Genomic DNA, 23327 nt, shown 5'->3' on the forward strand with positions numbered 1-23327 from the left:
CCTCTCCTTGATTAAGTAACAGACTGGCGGATATGAGAAAAATCATTAATCACACTGATGACTTTCAATTTTATTTAGTCTAATTATAAATAAAGAAAATTGTCTTTCAGTTACTTTTTTGAACACAAACTACAAACATTTAATGATTCACACAGAAAATAGTTAAATTTCTTCATCCAAAGTCTGAGGATTTGGCTGTTGAAATCCTGACTAAAAACCTGATTTTTGACAATTGGAAATGCCATTTCATAACCTTGATCTTGATTCAAATTTGATTAATTGCACAGCCCTTTTAAGCGGGCAATCAATTCTTCTGCTTTGGCCTTTGAAACATGGCTTTTTATGTACTATTTTGATATATTTTATCCCTGATATTTATTTTAAAAGTTACTACCTATTATTCTAAGTTGTGTTTTTAAAATGGTTTATAGAGCGCCAACCACTGCACAGAAGATCACATTCTGTCAGATTTAGCTTCCTCGTGAGGCTCTTGGCAAGTGTCAAAATACTGTGAATGACTGCACAGGGATTTTACACACTCCAAATCTCCCTCGCTCATTGTTATGGCTCGCAGGTTCATCTCCAGAAAGTGGATCTGACTTGTGCAGTAAGCCGTCCAGTGAGCGTGATAAAGTCATCAGTGAATTATGTCCAGGCTTACACTTTACTCCTGCAGAGAGATATCAACATTATTTGTTGCATTTATTAAAATAATTTAGGTCACAATATCATTGGAATTACCTTCCAAAAGATAATTAAGACAATTTTGGAAGCAGAAAAAGCTTTAGTAATTTAAATCTATAAACTGCCGTTTTATCTTGTTTATGTAACATTAACTTTATTTGACCATTCAGAAAGTTTGATTTCATAAAGCTGGTCTCATATTCTACTGGCTATATTTACAGGCACACCAAAAATCAGATCACTATATGATTTCTGGAGTAATGATCATCAGATTATTAAAATGACACCTTAACAGTTAGATTTGATGTCAGTAATCTGATTTAGTTGATTCAGCTGTGGAGGTTTTGACAAGGATAACAGAAAAAATGAGCAAACTAATGTGGCAAAGAGAGGTGGTTTTGAAGATAGTCATGGCATCATAATTGTGAATAATCATCAAATTGTGAACTTTCTTCTTTCAATAATCTTAACACTAAAATATTATACTGTAACGTCTCTATTCCTGCATCATACAATCATGATCTTAACAGCTGCAGCTCAAAAGCATTGGCCCATGCACGTACAAATCAGTAATCACGGCTAAGAACAAACATTGATTGCAGGTATGGTATGCTATGAGGTACTGTATTTATTCCATTAAGTTTCTCAGCGTGGCAATGAAATGACATGTTAATAGAAAATCAAATAACCCTGACCATTGGAAAATCAAGCATTGAGACGTTCATGGAAGTCATGAGTAACATTAAATGATTAAATCTATAGTAAAGACAGAAACACTATTAAGCCAATATAACCTTTATCTGAATGTGTTTAAATTACACTGAACAACAGAGTCCAGATGACATACACACTCTCCCCTTTAATGTATATATAACATTTACAAGTAAGATGTAGTTTTACACATCCAACTGCTATTCGGTCTTTATATTTAGTTATTCCCAAACGATAAAATTGGCACCAAGTTGACTTCTCCCATTTTATTTAATAGAGACAAGATCCAGAACCAGGTTTGTGCGTTTCAGCTAAAAATACAGTATACTGTGTGTGAAAGGGGCAATCATTTTAAAATACTTTGGTGATGTATTTCATTGAGGAGTTGCTCAGAACAGCTCAGAATATATAAATATAACTTAAGTGCTTGTAATTTTGTTATTGCTCCATCTTGTACGTCACATACGTCTCCACAGGTGCACCTTTGGACATGAACATCCCTAGGAACAAGATAAAACTTTACAAAAATCCAATCTACTTTGAAATAAATATGATCATTGCCTAAAAGTGTAACCTGTCCCTTTATTTCATGTTCGTACAATCTTCAAATGACTTACTTCTGTTCTGATTTGGGTTGGGCCCTTAATAAATAGGTACGAGTTGGAGAAAAAGGACAGAGATATACAAGGAGACAGACATTTATCGGAGTGAAGTCTGCCTCTCCTCCTTTAGGGTGAGTGGGAGTGACCTGTTATAGAGCAACCAATCACAGGAGAGTCCAGACTGGTTTAGACCAATCAGATCGCTTCAGTGAAAGGCGTGGCCCTTTGCTGCAGTTTGGAGTGCGGTTTCAGTCCAATCACAACAACATGGTGACAGGCTTCTCCAAGAACTTCCTAAATTCTGCAAGCCACTGAGCGCCAACCGCCCCATCCACCACACGATGGTCACAGCTCAGCGTCACCGACATCATACTGGCAACATCAAACCTGCAAAGAAGACAATTACTAAACCTAAATCATTGTACACCCTTTAAAACAACACTATGAACACCTGGATCCAGGTCATGTCATTCTATGAAGGAACTGTCCTTATAATATTTTTATGTATATATATTGAATACTGCATTATTGGCCCTATTCATCAACATTTTGAGGACTTTTTCCCATTCAAAACAATATGATGGTATAAATACTTTAATCATTCTGAAACCCATGGATCAACACAAAATAAAAACCTCTGCCCACAAAATGATCCATGTTTATTTTTTGTACAATCAAGGCAAAATGAGATGGCGTTACTCAATAGAATCGGAGCGAGTACGATTATCTGCTTATGACAAATGATTTTTACAAATACTCCAAAATGAACAAATTATGTTATATATATATATATATATACGCATATATATACGCATATATATATATATACGCATATATATATATATATATATATATATATATATATATATATATATATACACGCATATATATATATATATATACACGCATATATATATATATATATATGCATATATATATATACGCATATATATATATATATATATATCTAACATAACACCTGGAACAGTCTTCCTGAAAATATGAGACAGGCCTCTACTTTGACAATGTTTAAATCCAGGCTCCAAATGGTTCTGTTTAGTTGTGCATGTGTGTGAAAGGGGTTTATTCTGCACTCTTCTCTTATAATGTAATATAAAATCATAAAATTATTAATGTTTTGATTTGTTGTATTGTGACTTTAATGTCTTTCTTATTCTGTAAGGCACTTTACTTTATTTGTATATCACAATACGTACACAAACTTGCCTTGCCTCGCCTAAATTAATATTAATATTTAAGAGTGTTATCAAATTTGTATTTTTTGTACACAGTTCTTTATAATAGAACCAACATCCCTGGACATTTCACATTTTACTTTAAAAACTAATGCAGAGATTCATAGATACAAAACTCATCAAATTCACAATTTTCATGTTCCAAGCTGTGTGACATTAAGAGCTCAGTTTTGCCTGAGATACAGAAGCTGTAAAGTGTGGAGTCAATTTTCACATCTGACTTGTGATGCATATCATAATTTAAGGAAATGTTTGATTTTTCAGGGTAACGTTTGAGAATCATTCAATTGTTGAATGTTTCATTGAATTTTAATCCATGTTTGAATTTAATGACATTTTTTATAGTGCATAAATGTAATATTTAAGTAATGGACAGCTATAATATTTAATTTTATGTATTCATACGGCTATATAAGAACTTCTGGGTTTTTTGCCTCTTTCTGCACCTACTTTTTAATCTAATATTAAATATTTTAATTGTTTATGTTATACAAGAGCAAAATAAATAAGTAGGCTGATGAAAACATAATTAAATTGACTTAACAAAAAATTTAGGATTTCAATAACAGGCCCCCATTGTATAGATAATAGCCTTATAGTCTCTTTATTATCCTGTTTAAAATATCTCTCTTTCATCTGCCTCCCACATTTAAAATCCCACTCACTCACATGTGCAATGATGAAAAGGTCATTTGTGTATTTAACTTGTGTAACACTTGATTGTTGTGTCTATGTGTTATTACAATTATCACAAACCCTTTTTCATTATCTGCAGGAAGAAGTCTCTTTTCGGAACCTCCGACGGCAAGGATACAGGCCTGAGGAGGGTTGATTATCGCTGAGAAATTCTTGATGCCAAACATTCCCAAATTAGAAATTGTGAAGGTGCCTCCCTGATGAACAAAAAACCCCAAATTGACATGTTTTTATTCTACAAAAAATAATAATAGCAAAATAACTCACAGAAAACAGCACTCATGTATTTTACCTGAAACTCATGAGGCTGCAGTTTGCCTTCTCTGGCTTTAGCGGCTAAAGCAGCTACATCAGAGCTAATAGCAGCCAGTCCTTTGACATGGGAATTAAACACTATGGGAGTGATGAGACCATTGGGTGTGCTTACAGCTACACTCACGTCCACCACATGATTTCTGAAAAAAGGAAGATCATCAATGTTGTTACAATGCCAAAAACACATAAAAAAAAATTAAATAAAAAATAATAATATTGGCTCTGATATTGGCAGAAGCCTGAAAATGATTATTGCAACAGATAAAACATAGTGGGCTTTGAGCGCCCCTTACTGGCAGGCATATGCCATTACATTACATATAGCATTAACATTTAACAATAAAAACAAAAAAAGGAGTTTGAGCTAGTAAAAGATTTATAGAAGAAATAACACCCCACTATAGTGAGTCTAATGTTTCAGGGCACAGAGTAGCATTCACATTATAGTATAGGAGAGTTTACCTATATAATTAATAATAAATAACATGTGAGTATTAGCATACTCACTGGCGAATTACTGTTTCCATCCAGGAGGAGTTGCACTCAGGGACTTTGAGGCAGGCCAGAGCACTGGCTTTGATGATGAAGTCATTCACACTTAGCTTGATATTCTGTGCTTTCACCTCCTGCAGTGAGAAGCATTTTAGATCCACAGGACATAAATAACTTAAGATTTACTTTGCAATGGTGTGACATGAAAGCAAACATTTTGATTTCTGTTACAAGCTCCAAGTAAACACTCACAGCATTGAGCTCTTTGCGAAGCTCCAGTACTTGGTCCATGTTGACGTCGACTGACAGATAATAGTGAGGGATGGTTTGCTTGGACTGCATCAACCTCTGAGCAATGACCTGTGGGAAAGATGGATTTATGCCCCTCAGTTCTGATCCATAATTCATCACATAGAAACATGATGTGTCAGTCAGTGTGTTGATAAACGATAGTTCTGTCTGAAGGTTAAGACATGGAGCTCAGGTCAAAGCACCAGAGACACACTCTTGAAATAAGTTTGCCTCCTAATAAACAGGGCACTGGGCTATATTAGTGATCATAGTGAATATAGTGAAAGCAAGAGGATATAAGATTAGGTGTAAGTTACTTTGCGAATGTTGCTGATGGGAATATCAGTGAAGGTTCCAGTTGGAGGTACAGCAGCAGGAGCAGCAGGGGCTGGGGCAGGAGCAGCAGCTACAGCCTGTTTACAAGAGTCAATCACCACCATCAATAATAATAATAAACAGACAAAATTATTTCAACCACTCAATTCAAGAAACTCTGACTTACAGGTACAGCTTTTGGAGGAACAAAGCTCTCAATGTCTTTCCGGGTAATTCGTCCATCTGGTCCAGATCCTGTACAATCAACAGTTCAGTTATAATATATTCTTAACATATATGTACATTAGTGAACATTTTCATTGTGTAAGAATTCACCTGAAACCTGTGCAAGGTCAATTCCTTTCTCTGCAGCCATTTTTTTGGCAAGCGGGCTCACAAATACACGACCCTTCCTGGGAGCAACCGGGGCTGCTGCTGCAGCTGTTGGTGTGGGGGCTGATGCGGGGGCCACTGGAGCTGCAGCCTACAAGAAATGAATTAATTCACAGGTTTAAAATAAGGTGTATTTTGGTTTTGTGGAAGTCCAACTTACAGGAGCAGGTGCTGGGGCTGGAGGAGGGGTGGAAACCTCTGCTACCCCAGTCTCAACATAGTCTTTGAAGGCCGCAATGTCACTCTCTTTTTCCACAATAATGCAGAGCGGTGTTCCCAGTGGGACATCCCTAGTTCCTTCTTGGACCATGATTTTTGCCAAATAGCCCTCTTCCTGAACCTCAAAACCTATATATAAACACAACTGTGTAATAATTATATTTTATTTGTGCTTCATTGCAGGCCTGTGTGGACTGTGTGGATTTACCAATGGTCGCCTTGTCAGTCTCAATCTCAGCAAGCAGATCTCCCTCACTCAGCTTCTCTCCAACCTTTTTCTCCCACCGCTGCACAGTTCCCATTGTCATTGTAGGAGACAGAGCCGGAAGTGTAATCTGCAACGAGACATTATCTTTAATAGGGTGAAGGCAAAATGAACAATTTCTTACATAAATTAAGTACAACTAGCCACATTTGCAGCTGTACACCTAACGCGGGTATTTATGTACCTTCATGTGAGAGGGATAGGAGCTGCCTGGAACCGAGGGTGGAGCTGCAGCAGGGGGTGGAGGAGGAGCAGACGCTGCAGGAGGAGGAGGTGCACCAGCTGCAGTGATGGAGTCCAGTGTTACATCTTTAAAGGCTTCCACAAGCTCAGGTCTGTGAAGGTACACAATTTCCACATTTTTCCCGTTTTAACTCTTGGGAAGTTATGTTAAGCATTGCGTGTTGAATTTATGTCACGGCTGAGTCCAGATTAATGATAAAATTATTAACTTACTTGTCAACTGTAATACATATAACTGCTCCAACAGTGACATCTCTTGTTCCTTCAGGTATAAGAATTTTCGCCAAGTAACACTCCTCGAGCATCTCAAAACCAACTGTAGCTTTATCAGTCTCTACCTGCAAACAGGAGCCCATCCTTCTCACTCAAGATCTTAATTACAACAACATCGTTAGACACACTGAGTCCCCCCCCCCCCTTACCTCAGCAATGAGGTCACCTTCACTTATCTTATCTCCTTCCTTTTTCTCCCAACGGGCAATGGTTCCTGTCTGCATGGTGGGGGACAGTGCAGGGAGCTCTACCTGTGGAGAAGAGAAGAAATTATGCCATAAAAAACTAACATTGACTTGCTTTGTTTTGTTTCACCATATGGTATTTTATGAACAGCATTATTAACTGAAGCCATGTCCCAAGGCTGATCTTGTGTCATTATTTGATTAAAACATGCACATTTGACAAATAGATAACGAATAAAGCATGGGCCACACCTGCATATTTTACGCAAAATAAACATAAATCCATATTTCCCAAGTATACTGGACAGAAGAGCTGATGCGGGACAAGGACGTGTTTTGAAGCAGCTTCAATGACAACGTGACACCAATGACACGACGTGGATAAGGACATTAATTTAGTTGGACAAAATATGTTGGTGTGTGCTGTACTGTGATGCTCATGAAGTTTAGCCTGGTCAGGCTAATGGCCCAGCTCTCTATGGATCTGCCCGGTCCGGGACGTACCTTCTGATGAGGCGGCAGACTGTAGCAGCGGCTCTGCCCGCAGCCTGGAGCTCCTATACTCCGCAGAACCCCCCTGTGACTCACACTATGGCCCCAGCTCACTGTCCGGGCAGCCGCTCCGCCATGAAACCGTCTTAGGCAGCTGGTTCGGGGCATGGGACGAGACCCCGAAGCAGCAGAAGGCCCGGGGAGGACACGGGGACATGACAGCCTGACGGACGGCCTCAGCCGCAGAACGAGACGGAGCATTTTCAAAGCTGTTCAAAGACTACACGGAGGTGCTGCAATAGATCTACACCGACATCGAATAAAACAACCTAATCTTTAGTTTCAGTGCCCAAAACACCGGTCCTTAGCGGCAGCTCACTTTCCAATGACCTCCCCCTTCCCAAAACACCACCACTTACGGCTTACTTCTCTTTCACACGTAAGTCAGTAAGAATTGTCGTAAAGTGTCGTAATGATTCGTATCATTATGTAGTAGAAAGGGTTTTGAGTTTAAGATGAATGCACACAAAAACAAAAGGATGTTATATTACTAAAATCAGTTTATTTTAAAATTGAAATTCTTTACATAAAAATAAATTAAATCCAGTTGTTCTAACATACTTTTTCAAACTATAGTTGGCAAATCTTACATTTTCTGGCTTGTTTGTGAATGAACAGGTAAAGAATAAGGTAAACTGTTGGCAAATTCACGTCTAAGCTTATAAAGCTTAGTAAACACTCATTCTGTAGTTTAGTAGGCTTACATGTATTGCAGATGGTACTGTTTTACCTATTTTACCAACACCCAAACACTTCACCAGAATCACTGCTCCAAGAGAAAGTAAGTGACTACAATGACAACAGACCATAAATCCAAAAGGGAAACACTATACTATACTACAGTCAAATTTACAGTATTACCTGTGAATGTGGTGCCTATTAAATAACTGTAAATACTGTTAAGGATGGTCATTACATCATTACAGTAACACAGGGCCTACATAGTAAAATACCATTCAAAAAACACTGCTTTACAATAATTCATAGTTTTACGAAAAATAAATACTTTGCTGCTCCACAGTCTGAATGATAAAAAATGTGATACAGTACTGTCTAACACTGCAGAAGTAATTCAATTATTATTCCACATTTCTACATACATATGTCCTTTTGTAAAAATGCAGTTATATGTGAAGGCACAAAGGTATCTTACACTACCAGATGGCAAATGCTCATCAACTCAAATATACAGTGTTTCTAGTAAACTATAAATAATAAAAGATTGTGTCTATGTGCCTCTAGGGACAGTTGATCAATTATACAATACAAGTGTTCCCATTGTGGTTACACAGGCCTACAAGAAGAAATGGCATAAGTTCAATCATACAATCTTGAAAACAATACATATAGACACAATACACAAAAAATACATTACCTTTCTTGGCCATCTTCTTCTAACCAAGCCACAATTTTCCCTTCCCAGCCCGGAACAATTGCTCCATCCAGGAAAACCTAAACAAAGTGAATATAAGCCAATTTCAGATGTAATTTCAGGTCAGATGATAATATCTGTATGAGTTTTCTGATGGCCTTACCTCCTCTTTCACAGTGCCAAACTCAGGGTCCAGTGCTTTGAAGTGGTACCTGTAGTTCCCCTCCCGATCCACAGCTGCCTTAACGTCTTTAAGAGTCACTTCACCGAGTCTGGGATTTAAAAAACAATTGAATTTTGCCTGCTTATGTTAAGATAAAATGTAAATGGGAGTACCTCTTTGGTATGTGGATCATTGAAGGCGTAGGAGATTTTCCAGCAAAATACAGAAATTTTGTTGAGGCAGATGAAGAGACTTGGGGCTGATTGATCTCTGTGATTAACAATAGTGAATAGTGAAAATTATTGAATATATGAGATATTTATAAATACTCATAAAACTGACCTTTTCGCCTTGGGGATTTCCCTCGTCCCTGGAAAATATTACATTGTTTGAGCTTAAGGATTAAATAAACTTGTATTAATAGAAAAAAATAAAAAATAAAGTGTGCATGATTTACACATTTGTACAATATGTCTAATACAGATCTGTATTATTTACATGATTAGACTAAAACTGGACCTGCTCCTCTGTTCTCTCTGTCACTTCAGCACCTCCCTCCTCTCCCCCACTGCCACTGCTCTTGGTGTAGAGGGACAAAGACAAAGAAGGAGTGCTTCTCTCTCCTTTCTTACTTTAAACTAAGTTATTGGTAAAGAAGGCCTAAATATCTTTGTGAATATTTTTGAATGTTTAAGAGTGGAAAACACGGCATGTTCTGCGCTGTCTGAAGGTAAAATAGATGTGGTTATATTTGATCATATTATTTAAATGATCTTTTTTTTTTTTAAACCAAATTTAGCACTGATCATTTGAGTCAATATTGGTCCTATCACTATGAAGTAAAAGTAAAGTGTTCTCTGTCTGAATATGTGAGCTACAGTCTCTGTGTGGAGGAGTCTTTCAGCTACAGTTCAAGCTCAGCTCAAAGATAGGCAGTTTTCTAGAGTCTGACCGAGGCATAACCCTTTCATGTCAGTGCCAAATGTAAAGACGGATCTTGCAAGATTGTTTTTCCCATGTGCACACAGTTTCATAACAATTAGATCTCGTGAGATCACAAAATCTCGTCCCATCCCTAGATCAAGTCCTGGACTGAGCTAAAACTATGGAAGTTCTTATTATAAATCTATGGCTAAAACATGTACACTAGCACCGCACTGAGCTCAAGACTCCATTGTTTGTTACAGTCTGCTGTTATTTCCTGGCAAAAAAGTTTGGTCTTCATTTTGGCCTTATAATTGATTTTGATGTATATTTGTCTTTAAGTTATTCTTGCCAATCAGATATATAGTTTTATAATGAACAGGTAACAAAGCTAACCCTGTGTGGGTGCAGCACATGCAGTCTGTCCATCAGTGACACGATTCCCTGCTCCAGAGTGTCCAGTGTGTGCTGCTGTGGGTCGTGATCATGAAAGTTGTTTCTTAAACTCCTCAGAGAGTCTCTGAGCAGTTGCACCTCTTCCGTTGGCTGAAAAACCATCCAACAAACAAATATTATTTACCGGTAGACAAAACAAGAGCATGCGGGGCAACAAGTTAATATGCTGTCTAGTTGCTGATTGTAACATTTATTTTACTCTTTTCCCTCAGTATTTTTAGAGTACTTTAGCCATCTGAGCCTTATCCTTAGTTTTTAACAATAGTTCAAATCCAAACTTATATGGCACATTTTATAAACCAGCAATGTAAAGGGCTGTAATATATAATAACATTTTTTTTATTATTATTATTATACAAACACTGTTAAAGCTAAAAAATAACTTAATATGAAAAATTCAACCCACATATGTCACAGGCGATGTTGGACTTCCTGGGTTGAAAAATCCATTGTTATCTGTGGTAATCTAATAAAATAAAATAAAGTAAGAAAAACGTAAAATAAAAAGAAGAAATAATTACACAGTTAGATGTACAAATACTGTTTTTACCTGTTGCAAATCTCTATTCCTTAGCTCCTGTAGCATTGCGTTCTTATGCTCCAACTCTCTTTGCAGTTCACACTGACAAGAAATTACAAATATTATAAAATCTGTAAAATGTTCTGATTATAACAAATAAACAAACCTGGTGCTTTTGACTTTCTTCTAGTTTGTGCTTCAGTTGTTGCAGGAGTCGATCCTTCTGTACTATCTCTTTCTGTAGCCAGTTGATCAGAAGGAAATACATTTAGGATATTTTCATTTCATTTGCAGGTGGCACTACTAATAATTAAAGTTATTAATACATACATAATTAAACATAAATAAATAAATAATATCTCATGTCTCATCAAAAATTGTTAAAGAAAATGACTTTTTAACAAATTATTTACAAGAATTTATTAAAACATAACCATTACCTTACCTTGCATTCTCCCCATAATCTGTTTGATTCTTCTACTTTCCACTGCAGCTCTCTCTAAAGTCCAGAACACAAACTATAATCTATACGATTTAATAAAATAAAAATAAACATTATATTGAGGACACATACGTTTTGGTTGTTGAGTTCATCCCGTGTCATGCTGGCCCTCAGTAATTCCTGTTTCATTTGCAGGATGGATGTCTCTTGAGAGCACAGTCTCTGCTGCTGGGCCTCCTGATTATTTAGCACACAGAAAATGGTTACTACCTTTGACCTTAGACACACAGGCCATTTGAGGTTAGTTTTGGTCTTACCTTTACCCCTTGTAAGTTTCTAATTTCTTGCTTGCAGCGCAGCACTTCCCTCTGTTGTAAAAGACAATACACTTCAACTAAGGATGTATCAACATTATTACTGTGACTAGACATGAGCCTCAATAAAAAGAAAAAGGTGTATTAATTTGAATCTATTCACACAATTGCCAAAATGTAAATTGTCAAATGTTTAATGATAAACACAAAAAATATAGAAACAAGTTTAACTAGCTCCTAGTTTATTTGGCCTTTTTCTTAAAATGATGCAACAATCATTAACAACTTCAGGATTAAACAGTTAGATAGACAGACACACCCAAAGTCAATCAATAAACCACCCTATAATTTTGTATTTGTTGAAGCTATTTTGATACACAGTCCTAAACTTTTTGCATAGTAGCATAAACATGCTCGAATATTAATGAAAGCACTACCTTGAGTTCCTTTGCCTCCTCCATACTCTGGTCCAAGCGACTGCGAAGTACAGTCTGAGAGACAAACAAAGTGTGAGAACCTCGTCCCACTCAGGTAAAGTGATAGGCTCCTATACACACACACGCACACACACACGCATAGGTAGGAGACTGAAACACAATCTGCCCCAACCCACAAAAGACAGAAAGGGGGATGAAAAAGCAGAGGACATAAAAGCTAAGATAATTTAGGGTAAAAAAAATAAATACAAGAGACAGTATCAGTACCAGTTGTTGTTCATCGTTGCATTGATCCAGTTTTAGAGACATATCCTGGTCGTCCTCAGGCAGTGAACCGTGAAGCAACAAGTTCTACAACACAGGACATCATGTGACACAAGACTGAACTCTGGAAAGGGGAAATATATATATATATATATATATATATACACACACACACACACATATATATATATATATATATATATATATATATATATATATATATATATGTATCTCCAATATATGTATGTGTACATACATATATTGGATAGTTAAGCAGCTCTCTTATGCACTTTTGAACAAAAACGTACATAAACTGTTGTGATGATAATTTAATAGAAACAACATAGCTGTGAAGAATATTGAAATCTTAACTAAGCTGCACACAATTATAGATATGAATGAGAGCAAACTTAAAGACCATTTGAGTTTTTTATTCCCCATTAGAATAACCCCGTGCAGAGACACATATGGAGCTCAGGTTACCTGTAAGGCGGACACCATCTTGCGAGTCTCCAGCACCTCCTTCTCCAAGTCGTCGCTGATAGAGTCTTCCCATGATGTTACCATGGCAACAGTAGATTCACCTACAGACAGGAAGGTTTGTTAAAGGTTTATTGTGTAGCTGTTCATATATAGTTTGTGTTGAAACTTACTGGTCTGCTGCTGCTGCTCATTTTGAATCCTCTCAAACTGGATGCTTGGCCCAGTTCTCGGAGAGGAAAGAGGACTGGTAGAGCCCAGGCTTTAAAAAGGTTAAACAAACAGGAAATAAATGAAAAAATGGTCAATAATCTAATTTAACAATCCTATGCTTATTCCATTGGATTGGCTGTCAGTCAAGGGATATTCAAGGGATACTGGTTCTATAGACTTAAGCTAATGACCAAAAATATATTACATAAATACATGAAATACATTCTGTTCTTACCATTTAATTTGCATCCCTCCCATAGTGGCTGAGATATAAACATAATCCCAAAAAGGTCTAAATTTTACATCAGCTCAAAGTTCTGATACTTCTTTTAGAAGTATCAGAACTCTTCCCACCCCGCTGCCTCCAGCTACTGGTGCTGCACATGGTGCTGCTTAGACCAATTATCACCAAAGTTTATTTCAGCATCATTAGTAAATGTTACATTGATAATATATATTCATTTTAATTTAGGAAAGTAACTGTACTCTGAATACCACCAAATGAAAGAGTAACTGTACCAGAATACAGTTAGGGTAGATAAAAAGTCAGTACTGTGTAAATGTAATAAAATTACATTTAAATATGTACAAATGAGCACCTCATGTCATTGCTGTTTTTACATTGTAAATATTGTAAATATTAAATATAGTTGTTTTTGTTTTGTTTTTTAAATAATATATTTAATATGCTTGGGAGTCACATGTGAACACAATGAGATGTCTGTTAATTGCTTCTACTTGGTTGCCTGCATATTCAAACCAGAGTCATGTGCTCAAACACAACACTGACACACAAAAAGAGGCTCAGTGTTGGGAAGATGTCAAAGACAAAAATGAAATCAACTGCAGGCAAAAGACACTCAAAATATGTTTAGTATTTGTGTTTATCTGAACAATGAGTATTCATAATGACCAGAGGAGTTTTAACATTTGATTAAGTACAATAACTATGTGAATATGATGATATAGTATTTATGTAAAAAGTGTTTACCTGTTGGAGGTGTCATCGTCCGGCTCATTTGGGTTTTTTCTCTCATATTGTTTAACCAATGCACGTACAGACACACTCTTTTCCTCAGAATCCCAACTACTGAAAAAAAAACAAACATATCACATATTTTCAAGTGTACATTCATGCTGCCCCTGTTATATCTATTAATCCACCACTTGAGCTTGCTGTTACTGGAGCCTATTCATGTATCCAGCAGAGGGCAGAAAGGATGTACTTGTGTGTGCTTGCCAACATTATGTGCATAACAAGTAATAAATGTTTATTGAGAATAAGATCTACACTGGTGGACCTGTGGAGACGTGTGGTGCGCGGTGGCTGGGAGGCATCGATGCGTGCTGAAGCAAGAGCTGCAGCTGCTCTTTGGGCCAGAGCCACAGTCGACAGAGGGTTGTGATTGGTTGAGGCCCTGTTTACACTTCTTCCACTTATTGAAGTTGCTCTGTGATAGGCTGAAGGCTTGAAGTGAGCAGCCAACGCAAGTATTATCCTCATGATAGATTTCAGATTGCCCTCAACAATATCTGTAAAGATATTTTGGCATTAAAAACAAAAAAACAAAGTCATTATTTGAAAAACACTTATTGCTTATTTAATGTACCTTTTGCAGAGATGTGTGGCATCCGTATGTGTCTAGAGGAAATGAACTGCAACACTTTTTCAACGTTCTTTCTGCTTTCATCTTTGTTTTGAGGCACTGGATGCACACCCTCCAATACTTCCCCAGCTGCTCACAAGAAAGACAGGACACAAGACAGACATTTTACAAAGTCTGTAGGAACAACTAGTTCAACAGTTTATTTATAATTATAGCAAAATGCAAAAATATGTAGATGAAGTGATGTGTATTTACCAACTATTTCGATAAGTTGCGTGAGCACTACTCCATCCTGCAGGTCATGCCTCAGATCAGAAATGGTGCTCAGTCCTGGTTTCCTCTTCAGCTGAGTGTTCACCCAGGACACATATGTCACCAGCTGCTGCTATACAGGAAATATACAGTACATGAGATTTCATCATGTGCTACTAATACACTAAAACAGAAGAAAAGCTTATGTTTGTTAGAAAACAGGCTGATGTATAGGTACATACTTCTCCTTAATACATTTTTAACAAACAACAAGTCTACATAACTAAACTCATTTTCATAGACCTAATTGTTTATGTTATGTATTAGTCGAGACAAGCAGCGCTGTCGGTGTAGTACTAATCAAGACAAGTTGAATAGTTGAAATTTGGCATTCAAAAATGTTACATAAACTGAATAAGAACATGAACATATCACAGGGGCACAGGATGTGATGGGCCAAGGCATTTACCAACACCGGCAGGTCACGTGACAGGCGCGTCGTCCGGGAAACGCCACAAAGAAAGAAGCAGCCGAGCTCAAACAAACACTGCAAACATGTCCAAGGACTGCAGACATGTCAAAGGACTGCAGACATGTCCAAACCCCGCATACATGTCAAGTCCACAGTAATAATTACTGCACAGCGCAGTTTGGAGCACGAGAGGAAACAGCGCCAAACACAGCGCTTCAAACGCGTATAACAGTCACAACATGTCAAATAGTTAGTTTCTGTGAGAGTCTAGAGCAAGAATTACCCCATTGTTAAAATTATTTAAACAAGTTATGTGTAATAAATAGAGTCGGGATCATCCAAAAGCTAACACTTTGTAAACATCAGTAAGAGAACGTTACCTCGTTGAAGCCCCCATGAAGAACATCATCCAGCAAACTTCCTCTAGAAAGAGAGGCGATCATCTTTCCATCTGAAACCCCGCTGGGCTAGAAAACTAGCTGACTAGAGCCATTCACAGATGAGGCACAGCCTTATAGATCTCCAGTCTATGAATTAGGTGATAAACGTGTCCCATCAGATCCAGTTGAGCAGAGGACCGGCCGCAGAGCGCAGTGGCACACACTTCACACACTTCCACAGGAGCGCTACACTTCCTGTTTACTGCTAAGAATTAAAAGCATGAAGAATTATACATCCATGACTGCACTTTTACTCCGGAAACACCACTATTATGTAGGCATATAAGCTGTTGTAACCATGTATCTGACAAAAGAGACGATGCATTGTTTAATGATACGCTGTTTTACATTAAAAAAAAAGATGAATTAAAGATGATTTTTCTCTTCAGAATTCCTCTCAGGTGCAACATAGTGTTAGGAGTCAATAATTTGTCCTTTGGAAACAAAAATAAATCATTATAGTTATAGTCTATCAAACAGCTTATTACTGTGTAATAAAGTGACATTTAACCATCCACATTTACAAATGATGTTCAAGGGTGAAATTGTGCCAATACAACAACATATACAACATACATGAATATGGTTGAATGTAAACCTAGGATATTACCTATGCAGGAAGTGGTGTAAGAGGTGGAGAAGAGGGAGGAGTTACTGGGACATGGTAAACATGAGCCTCCAGCATCCAAAACGATACCATTCAGGTGAAACCATTCAGCTGCATAAACATTCCATTGTTCAGTGATACTATTATAATGTTGTTATCTCAGTAGTATGTGGATATGTGTGTATTGCCTGATTCTGTAACAGCTTCTGTAAAAGTTTTAAAAAAGGGACACTTTCTGGTGTTGTCATCTCATCCAGTAACAGCTGTGTGAGCTGAAGTAATGGCTGAATGAGGTGGCAAGCTCAGTCATCCTGAAAGCAAGCTTACTATTGACTGGACACAGAGCTGCACAAATCATTTTCTAAAACACTCAAAATCTTCACTCAAGTCTGTGGTTATGCAGGACTTTGATCTGAGTTGATTTATCTGCACTGTGTATGTTTTTTTTTGTTTGTTGTTTTTGTGTAATGTTTTTATTTCACTGTGCATCATCTAGCATCAGCAAAGCTTGACATTCATGATTTTCCCATCTTTTACAGGCTTCAATACCATCTCAAACACACCATTTCAGTTTACAGCATAGAGACAAAACATGCATTTCTATGGAAAACCTATTGGGCAATTTTAGTAGTGAGCCACACAGCTCAGGTCTATGTTGTAGGGAACAGTCTCCATAAGTCACACTACTCCTTTTTTCTAAAGCATCAGGGCTCTTTAAAGCGTATTGACTGCGTTTGTCCAACATGAAAGTGGTGTCCTGGGAATAAAAGAAAGTACAGTATCTGCAAGGGTACAATATTCATATTTTTGACATAACAGAGAAGTTATATTCTTAATAACTTTGTGTTGCCATTATAACAATGGAGAGTTCCCAGTTGCATTGCCACAACAGTTAGCGAGTCGCACTTGTTTTCATGGAAATAGTCTAAACAAAGTATGCATTCATGTAAAACCCCTCAGATGCTTTTATTTTAGTAATCCATTCATTACTGACAGCTGTGGTGTATGCTGTAGTAATGGTAGATGCTTGCTTAGGCCTAAGGGGAAGACTGTACAGAGATTCTATAGTGCTGTCCTTCTCATCAGATGACACTTGGAACAGTTGTGACCACAGGATTTAACTCAGCCTGGCTGGCTGACCTACTGGGCTCTCTGCTCCAGACAACCTGTGCTGCATAAAAACACAGTGGAGAACTTCCTGTATTACCACATTATATCACAAGGTGGAACAGAGTGTTTTCTGTTTGAGAGAAGAACTCACACAAGCACCATTGACCTTTTAACCTCAGCATCTTCCAAAGCCTCACAAAATTATATTTTAAACAAACAAAATACTGAGAAGCTGAATGTTTACATAGCATTAGTATGCCATCTAGGACAAGGATGGAAATTAATATACATTTTATATCAATTATAAGGTAATGTGTGCAATATTCTACAGCAGGATCACCAACTTTTTTAGGTTAGGTAAGTTAAAATTGAACCAAAGTATATGACATTAATTAAACAGTCACTTCTTTTCTCTTGACTTGGTGAGGCTGAGGTGGTCCCTTGAATGACTCAATCCTCTCCAAGAGCTTTCTCTGACCATTAATTAGCTGAGGTGAAACTATAACTCTTCTGCACCTGCTTGCTGAAAGTTAAGTATGATTCAAATACAATTTTGTCAAAAATGTTGAATATTTTCTTGTTTGACTAAAACAAAAGTGGTATAAATCTGGTGAAAAAGTAAATTCCTCACCAGCCAACTGAAAGCACACCAAGCTGCGCCAAATCAGTGCAATTAAGAATTCAAATGGTGACATAGTTGCATCTCACACGGGTATTATCAGTTTTTAGAGGAGAAGTTTATTCTAAGGTAGGTGAATTACTATGACGGAGTATAATACGACGGAGTATAAGGGTCAGTTAAAATAAATAAATAAATGAGAATAAAATTGTAATATTTTAACATTAAAGTCATTATTATACGAGAATAAATTCACAATTTTGTGAGAACAAAGTTATAATTTTACAAGAATAAAGTCGTAGTCAATGTAAAAATGTAATTTTTTTCCAAATTCAGGGCCAAGAGCAATTCGCCACCATGACCAGAGTGCAAGAGAATGGCCCTTATTTGAGTTAAAACATTATATTAAAAACTATGTACGATAGTAGAAGTTTATATTGCTGGCCTTTTAAACATTAAACATTAACATTAGGCTACATTATAATCGGTGCATAAAACCAGGGCTGCCCAGTGCACACGGCTCCACACGCCCATAATGAGAGGCTGAAGTTATTGAACGGTGACTGGTGCGCAAAGTAGCCATGTTTAAAACAGCAGAGAAGCTAAGTAGAGAGAAGTATGGGTATGAGCTGAGCCTTCTCCAGCCCATACCCATACTCCTCCGAGTTTGTGGCTCTGGGGCTCAGCCTGTGTCCTGCCCAGTGCGCACCGAGGAGCGCCACGCTCTGCGGGCTATTTCCAAGAGGAGTCTGGTCACTCCACGGGGAGAAAATGTAGCCTACTTCATACAGTTTGTGATTGATGCGCACAAGTGGAGCAGTGGCAGCTAAATTGCGGTGCAGATCTGTCTAATATGTCAGTACTTCAAAGTTTGATATCCTTAAGGGGCATTTATGTAAGCTTTAACTCATCCAAGCGCCTGTCTTCTGCACTCTGTATTCATTTGGATTCGGGGACGATCATTAAATGTCAACTTTTTTGGCTACAACTTTATTCTCGTAAAATTATGACTTTATTCTCGTAAAATGATGACTTTTTCTGGCTTCGACTTTATTCTCATTAAATTACGACTGTAATGTTGTAATGTTCTGACTTGATTCTCAGAGCGCCGCATGATAATACTTTTAAGTATTTATTTATTTACGCCACCGTAAATTACAACTGGATAAGGCAGAGGAAATCTCCAGTTTCCTAAGTTTTCAGATGAAAATGCCAAAGTAAAATGTTCAATATGTGGTATATATTTTACTTGATTTATTTTTTTTGTTTTTCTTGTACTCTGGGATTGTGCAGTCTGCATGGAGGTGAAACTGTTAATGCATGACAATCTCTCAAAGGCACAAACAGAAAATTTATCAGCAAATCATTTCCATTTTAAGATGGCTAATTCACTTTATTCTCTTGCTGTGTATTGAATATATGCATGTGTATATGTATTGAACTGTAAAGATAAATGAGCTAATGTTTCCCATTTACCAGTGTCATGAAGTTGCTCCAGCATGTGAACCACTTGTGTATTAACCCAAGACATGTTAATTTTGGTTGGTTGTTTCATCCAGAGAATTTAAGACCTGAATGTGTTTCTTCTTGTGACATGTCCTTTTCATAAACACTCCACAGCTACATCACCCAGAACACTGGAGACTGTGGATTAGAATGTACTAGACACAAGCAGATGTGCCACAATAAGGAGAACCTAGGTAGTTTAACATGTCCATGAGCAGTTGAGTTGCCAATACAGGCAATGGGTTGAAAATGTTGGATTGTTGTTCACATGTAATAAACAGGGGCAGTTCAAGATGAAGGCCTCTGTACAATACAAGCAGTTCTGCAGTATTGGTCCCTCGTTTAAGCCACAGTTTGCAGTATGGCCCAGTGACTGTTACAATGTGCCAACACCTGGAACAGGGAATGTATTCAAATATTATTTAAATGTGAGAAGAATCAACATTAACAACCTGTAAAGTCTAAAGCACTATGGCTTGATGAAGATGCAGTGCAGTACTGGTGAGTTAAACCAACATGATAATAGCAGTTTGCCTTTGCATTTCAGAAAGCTCTTCAATGTTTAGAGTGCATCCATTTTCTTTCTCATTGATCACTGTGTAACTGTAGGAATCATCAAATTTCTGTGCTGGAAAATCAAATAAATAACATTAAATACTATGCGGAACGGCCAGTAATATAAAACATAACATACCTTGTGTATGTCTCTGTTGTTCTGTCTCTGTCTAAAATAGTGTCAGATCTAGATGCTGTTGCTGTGGGTTTCTCGTCATCCTCAGAGATGCCAGTGTATGCCATGGAGAAATTCAAAGGATCTAACTGACTGTATCTGCATAAAATATAAAGAGTGTGTAACAACTGAAGGGATGGATTTGTTCAAATTAGCCTATAACAGCAGGTACAGTATTGTTGGAAAACCTGTGTAGAAGATGTTGTTTCTGGAGCTGGTCCAGTGCCTGCAAAAACAGAGCTAGATGTACCTGAGCTACATCATAGAGATTGGTCCTCCACACACCTTAAAGCGACTCATGTTCTTCCCAATCCACTTCTCACTGCACACAATAATAAATGCTAACATGCATCTGTAATATACTGTAATTCACCATAAAACATAATATACCTTGAAGTTCTTTTCTTTTTGCATCATCCTGAACAAAATAACATCATACACATTAAAATACCAAATATGTCTTTTCACCTGTTGCTCATTTATATGAGCTGTTCCTTTGGTTTTACTATGACATGTTGTTGCCCATTTTTTGTCAAAAAGAAACATTATATGTGATGCTTATAGGTGTCACTTACATATTTATATTTAAATCACACATTTATATCACACATTTACTATTACAGTGTATAAGACCTTACCTTCTTGAAAGGCATGTCTTATGGGAGATAAAACATATATTTTGTAGTGCTCTTCACTGAAAGTAATTGTAGTTACATTCTTTTAAAGGACAAAATTGTGAATAAGTGGGCCCATAAAAATATACATTAATGATCTTTTTCTTTCCAAGTAGAGCTTTAACTGGGGTCTTATTTTTTTTTATCTCACTCTTCAGTACAGAGTCTTGTTTTACCTACAGACATCATGTTTACTATTAACTCAAGCCACGAAATAATTTCATAAACTTTATTTACTGACACAACTAGTTTGTTGATACAATTATTTCATGCATCATAGATTTTCTGAATTAGATTAACACCACAGTCCATTATCACCCTCGCTTTTTCACACTGCCTAATTTGCTTGATCAAAAAATATTTAGTGAGATTTGTTTAGTCTATTGTTGTATTAGCAGTAGACAGAAGAAATAACACACACATGTCATACAAACCTTGTAGAGATAGTAAGTGACAAAGGCAATCTCGCGCACAAGTGCTTCTGAGGTAATCCCAGACCATTTGTGTTTGAGCTGAGGAAGGTTTTTCTCACATTCAGGCATTTAATTAAAACCTAAGCCATAAGCAATATGACACAATTAAACCACTTACTTAAAACTCTCAGAGTATAGAAAAGATAATTCCCCACCTGTATCACAGGGTCAAATGGGATCTGATGGTGGATGAATGTTTCACAAGAGCAAAACAAACTCCAACAGCTTGTGAGGCATTACTGTGGTCAGTTAACCATGATAAGTCTATAGCCACCAGCATTCATTCATACTCTTCTAGTCTGGCTAGCTGCACACAGAAATGCATTATAGTACACCACCTGGTAGTGACAAGAGAATATTTGCAATTGTTACCTGTTCCCAGATAAACAGTCCTCTTGTGACTCACTAGGTCATCTTGGCTGTTGTAGGCTGCTACAGCAAAGACATATTAATGGTTTGGGTCTAAGCTCTCAATCTTCAGTACACATCTGCCAGAAGGAGCAGACATCTGAAAAAAAGATTATTCTATGCACAAACACACGCATTTGCATTAGAATATACCAAACTGCCTGTTAAAGCCAAACCGCAGCCTTCAAGTAAGACTTTGGTGTTATTTGTATCCTCAGCAGCAGGACCAAGGCGGAGGTGGAGAGCATCCTCAATGCCTCTGTTTTTGGCTGATTATGCAGATTGATTGGGTGTAATTGTAGATACAAAACTTTCTCTTTTCTAATCCTGCTCTCCTTATCAGTTCAGCAAACTCTTAGTGAAGCCACACAGTCATAGCACAGCATATACAGTATAGAAGTAAATAAACATACTAGGTTTTTGAACAACCTGTAGTTGATTCTTGATGTTGATGCACACTGGATCAATGCCGTCTGCATCAAAAGCCTTCTCCATTAGAAAAACTGCTTTAGATACCTAGAAGCATCTTGGACTGTGCAGAAAAAAGGAAAAGAAAAAAAAATCTGTTACTCTCATCTACAATGTGATTTTTAAACAAAACTCTTGTTTAATTCAGAATGTGTTACCTGACCTGCATCACCATGGATCAAACCAAGAAATGCTGTGTGAAGATCTACAACCAGCAGGAAGTCATCTCTGCTCTAAATGTGTTCAGAGCTCTCCACATTTGGGCAGTTATCTTCACTGTTTCCTTCTTATAATCTAACATGTTAGATTACAGTAATGGCATATTACTTATAGAGCCACCAACATACTTGTGCACTGTTTTGACCCTTTCATTGAAATCCTCACTTGCAACCAATGCTGTCTTCTGTTGGAGATACAAGTATTTAAGTAATAGAACTTTTCCAATGTAAAGCACCATACCTTTTTGGACACAGCTGTAATAATCAAGAAAAGCAAACCCCAGCTCTGCTAGTTGTGATGACAGGCCTTCCAAACACTAAACCAAGACAGAGTTGATCAAATATACAATGTGGTCAATACATTAGAAGCAAATTTATAATACACATCGCTTATTCACATAAGCTGAACCATTTCTCTAGAGTATTCAGAAAACGCCTCTGACTGCCTGTTGTAATACAATATTTTAATGAACTCCGCAGCAGCCTCAAAGCATACCTTAATTCATCTTGGTGACATGCATAGAATTGAACCCAAACAAAACATATCTTGGTGACATGCATAGAATTGAACCCAAACAGAACATATCACATGTCATAATAAATTAGGAGAATTTAAATGAGAGTGAGTAGGACAAGCCTGCAATAGCTAAATCTAGCAGTGAAAAT

At 37.2% G+C, this 23327-nt stretch overlaps 2 protein-coding genes across 4 annotated transcripts; both read right to left on the reverse strand.

Annotated features, from left to right (window-relative positions):
• Positions 1–1291: 1291 nt before the first annotated feature.
• Positions 1292–7878, reverse strand: dlat (dihydrolipoamide S-acetyltransferase (E2 component of pyruvate dehydrogenase complex)). The gene is made up of 14 exons (XM_033978081.2): positions 7445–7878; positions 6905–7006; positions 6696–6820; positions 6424–6574; positions 6183–6309; positions 5916–6103; positions 5699–5846; positions 5550–5617; positions 5365–5460; positions 5009–5116; positions 4772–4890; positions 4242–4404; positions 4010–4146; positions 1292–2384 (listed from the first exon to the last, which is right to left on the reverse strand). The coding sequence occupies exons 1-14, from the start codon at positions 7691–7693 to the stop codon at positions 2255–2257; spliced, it is 1911 nt and encodes a 636-aa protein (XP_033833972.1). The 5' UTR covers positions 7694–7878; the 3' UTR covers positions 1292–2254.
• A 94-nt stretch (positions 7879–7972) lies between these two features.
• LOC117381183 (dixin-like) lies at positions 7973–16036 on the reverse strand. Of its 3 annotated transcripts, none has more exons than XM_055226733.1 (21): positions 15789–16036; positions 14940–15069; positions 14688–14813; positions 14379–14610; positions 14069–14167; positions 13038–13126; positions 12868–12968; positions 12388–12471; positions 12121–12174; positions 11687–11737; positions 11502–11606; positions 11373–11426; positions 11094–11165; positions 10958–11029; positions 10814–10873; positions 10348–10497; positions 9370–9397; positions 9201–9297; positions 9028–9136; positions 8868–8944; positions 7973–8786 (listed from the first exon to the last, which is right to left on the reverse strand). In XM_055226733.1, exons 1-21 carry the CDS (start codon positions 15849–15851, stop codon positions 8777–8779), a joined length of 1863 nt encoding a protein of 620 aa, XP_055082708.1. In that variant the 5' UTR covers positions 15852–16036; the 3' UTR covers positions 7973–8776. The 3 variants fall into 3 exon arrangements, with proteins under 3 accessions (XP_055082708.1, XP_055082709.1, XP_055082710.1); XM_055226734.1 differs by having other exon boundaries at positions 14069–14164; positions 15789–16027; XM_055226735.1 differs by having other exon boundaries at positions 7977–8786; positions 14940–15066.
• Positions 16037–23327: the final 7291 nt, after the last annotated feature.

Source organism: Periophthalmus magnuspinnatus, chromosome 14 (assembly GCF_009829125.3).
Source record: "Periophthalmus magnuspinnatus isolate fPerMag1 chromosome 14, fPerMag1.2.pri, whole genome shotgun sequence".
Lineage (NCBI taxonomy): Eukaryota > Metazoa > Chordata > Actinopteri > Gobiiformes > Gobiidae > Periophthalmus > Periophthalmus magnuspinnatus.